Source organism: Corvus brachyrhynchos, unplaced genomic scaffold (assembly GCF_000691975.1).
Source record: "Corvus brachyrhynchos isolate BGI_N302 unplaced genomic scaffold, ASM69197v1 scaffold10, whole genome shotgun sequence".
Lineage (NCBI taxonomy): Eukaryota > Metazoa > Chordata > Aves > Passeriformes > Corvidae > Corvus > Corvus brachyrhynchos.
The window spans coordinates 2,597,555-2,601,120 of NW_008236180.1; the positions used below are offsets into that span (position 1 = coordinate 2,597,555).

A 3,566-nucleotide genomic window follows, 5' to 3' on the forward strand; every position below is an offset into this window, starting at 1 on the left:
CTGCCGCCGGGCTCTGTGGCCACGCAGGGACAGGCCGGGGCCGGGAGAAAATGCGGGGCCAGCCCGCGGCGAGGTCTCGGCTGCAGTGGGGAGTCCGGTCACACGCTGTGTCCCGGTCACACGCGGTGACAACTGCCCGCTCCTCATCGCGGTGCAAAGTCGGAGGGCAGGAGAGGGCAGTGGGTGGAGGATTATGTGAAGCCAGGGCTGGGGAGATCGGGGGATCGGGAAGGGGTGGTGCTGCGCCTGGCATAGGGCTGGTGGTGGACAACGTTGGGACCAAGGGACATCCTCCCCCGTTGGACTGTGTCCCTGCAGGGTCCAGAGTCCTTAGCAAAGGGGGACTTGGTGACAGCCCCTCATCCAGTGCCCCCTTCCCAACTGGTGCTGGCAACCCTGGACCGGGGGAGGATGATGTCCCCAGCATATGGAAGTTCTCCAAACCATGGTCCCAATAGCTGATAGAGCACTCGAGGCTATGTCCAAAGAATTGTCTTTATTACAAATGGGCAGGCAATTGGCAGAGGGGGTGGTTGGCAGAGTGGGCAGTGGGCAGGGGTAGGCAGAGCCCCACATCCCGCCCTGGCGTGTCCCCAGGCGCCAGCTCCCAGTGGGGCTCAGCCTGACCTGGCATCGTTGGCTCAGGAAAAAGACAAATTTGTCCCAAATCCATGTGCAGTTTGCACCAGGCAAACACCTCTGTGCAGTGGAGCTGGCGCTGGCAGGGGTGGCAAAATGCCAGCAGTGGCAAGAGTCCTTCTCCCCAGCTGGGGCTCCCCAGGCTGGGCAGCTCCCAGGGGGTGACCCCAGGACCCCCTACCCCTTTCTTCCAGGAAGATGGTGACCTCATCTGGGGCTACCCACAGCCACAAGGCTCCCAGGGGTCAGCCTATGAGACAGGAGCCCGCAGGTTGGGAGCAGTGGGCAGGGAGCAGCACTGGCAAAGACGGTGGCTGGTCAGGCCTTCAGTGCTGGGGACACTGCAGGATGTCATACTTGACGTAGCCCACTCGGTCCACCTGGTAGCGCGGTGTCATCCTCCAGTAGAAGCTGCCCCGGCAGAAGTGATACTTGCCTGGGCAAGGAGAGGGGCAGAGGGAATGGAGGGTCAGCAGGAGTTTGGCCAAAGACCCATCCCGGTGGCTGCTCAAGCAGCACAGGCACATGGCACCCTGCACCCTGCTGGTGCCCTGCCAGCTCCACCACAAGCACCCACTGGGGCTGATGGCATGTCCTGTCCCGGGGCCATTCCCCACACACCCGAGCATCCCAGGCCAGGAACCGGAGCAATGCCACGAGAGGCTCAGGTAGCCTAGGCCTGAACACACAGCACCCACCCGCCAGGGTCCACTCACCTTGGTAGAGGAACACGTTGCGTGCATCAAGGGGGACGCCGGTGAAGACATCGTCGGTGGCACGGGGGTAGCCCTTGTCCACCCTCTGGACCTTCACATCCAGCCTGTGGGAGAACAGAGCCGTGCTCAGGGCTGCTGGGAACCCCCCTCCCAGTCCCTTGCCAGGGGCTCGGGCAGGCGCTGCTGCTCTCCAGCTCTGCTCACCTCCAGTAGCTCTCCCCGCTGAAGAGCAGCACTTTGCCGCGGCCCCGCTGCAGGGCCCCCGAGATGCGGCCGGCTTCCTTCCCTATACCCAACTTCTCAATCCCCCGGGGGCCCAGCACACTCTTCCCAGAAAACACCCAGAACTGCCGACCTGCGGTGGGAGATAACGGGGCTGTCAGACAGCCCTGAGGGCTCCCAGGCTTCACCAGGCTCCTCCCACTGCCCGTGGGACCGGGCTGAGGGCAGAGGGGACAGAGCTCACCGGCAAAGAAGAAGACCCTCTTGGTGAGCAAGTCCTGGAAAACAGCATCGATAGTGTCTGGGAGGCCAGGCCAGGTATCAGCAACAGAGAAGGCACCCTGGATGCCCGATTTCCAGAAGGATGAGTAGGTCCAGTATTTCCTGGTGGGGAAGATCAGCTGTCCTGATCACCTCAGTCTGACAAAGCCCATGTCTCTCACATCCCTGTGCTCCCCGACACCCCACCTCACCAGGGCAGGAGGTGCTGGATGCTGCCACTCACCCATCCTTGAAGAAGTACAGCTCCCCATTGATCTCTGTGACAGCATCAAAGTTCTTCTCCATGCAGGCATCCCGGCTTGGGTCCACAGGAATGGGTCCAGCTGTGGGCTCTGGCATCTCCTCCTCCTCCTCCTCAGTGGTGGGGGGGCTGCCAGCCTCTGTGGGCATGGGTTGGGTCTCCTCTGTGGGCACGGGCTGGGGCTCCTCAGTGGGAGCAGGTGCAGGTGCAGTGGGCTTAGGACCAGAGCCACGACCTGAGTGAATACAAGGGAGGGTGTGAGGCTGGAGCCAGCCTGGTGCTGCAGGACACCCAATGTGCCCAGCTGCACTGCAGCTGCTCACCGTAGAGGTACTGGATGCCCTGGACATCATCGGGGTGCAGCTGGAAGTCCTGGATGTAACTGTACATGGGGTACATCAGGGCCTCACGCACACTGGAGTGGTCCAGCCCCAGTGAGTGTCCAAACTCATGGGCAGCCACCAGGAAGATGCTGTAACCTGGAGGAAAGCACTGGCCTAAGTGCCTGTTGGGGCACAACAGGACAGCACACGCTGTCCAGAGACTGTGACCCCTGCAAGAAGTATGATGATATGGCATGGGTCTGGGAGGCACAAAGGGGAGCGCAGGCAGAGGGGCCAGTACCTCTGTCAGGGCAGAAGCCCCACTTCTTGTCGGTGTCATAGTTGCTAGTGGTGGCACACCAGAGCTTGCCGTCCTGCCGGCCCTCGCTGGTGCAGGTGCTGTAGGACTGCCCCAGGAAGGTGAAGGGAAAGACGCACGGGTCCCCCTGGGAGTTGCCGCCGATCACCGCCGTGTCTGCAGCGAAGTGTCAGTGAGGCTGTCCCTGGCCCCTGGCTGCACCGGCCAGAACCTGGGACAACCCTGAGATCCCTCACGTGCCCACCCTGTGTGCCCCCTCCCCTGCATGCCCCCCTCCCTGCTGGCACCTCGGTTGGGGCAGAAGCCGTATTTCTTGTCCTGGTCGAAGCTGGAGGTGGTGGCACACCAGCGGTAGCCATCGGAGCGCCCATCTGTGGTACAGGTATCATAGGAGGTGCCATCAAAGACGAAGGGGAAGACGCAGGGGGCTCCATCGCTGTTGCCACCATTGGTGTAGAGGACTGTGGGGTGACGGAGAGTGAGGAGGGCCCCAGGCACTGCAGGGCTGGGCAGGGGTCACGGTCACCACTACTCACGCTCGCTGGGGCAGAAGCCATATTTCTTGTCCTGGTCATAGTTGGGGGTGGTGGCACACCAGGGCAGCCCATCCTTGCGCCCCTCCGTGGTGCACCGGGAGTAGGAGCGGCCCTCAAAGATGAAGGGGAAGTGGCATTCGGCTCCATTGGCATTCCCGTGGCGGGTCTTCACCACTGCTCAGAGAGGGGTGGCTCAGTGCTTGGGCTGGGGTTGGCACCATCAGACCCCCCCCAATCTGCCACACCCTGCCCTTACCTAAGCCGGTTCCCAGCGTCCAGAACTCATCG

At 62.5% G+C, this 3,566-nt stretch overlaps 1 protein-coding gene across 1 annotated transcript in view; it reads right to left on the reverse strand.

Moving 5' to 3' along the window:
• Window positions 1-479: 479 nt before the first annotated feature.
• MMP9 (matrix metallopeptidase 9) overlaps window positions 480-3,566 on the reverse strand; it is a 5,761-nt gene continuing 2,674 nt past the window's right edge. Inside the window, 8 exon segments of the mRNA XM_017733221.1 lie at window positions 480-1,075; window positions 1,356-1,459; window positions 1,560-1,710; window positions 1,822-1,961; window positions 2,083-2,335; window positions 2,424-2,579; window positions 2,725-2,898; window positions 3,030-3,113. Of these exon segments, the coding sequence (XP_017588710.1) occupies window positions 966-1,075; window positions 1,356-1,459; window positions 1,560-1,710; window positions 1,822-1,961; window positions 2,083-2,335; window positions 2,424-2,579; window positions 2,725-2,898; window positions 3,030-3,113 (1,172 nt within the window). The 3' untranslated portion in view covers window positions 480-965.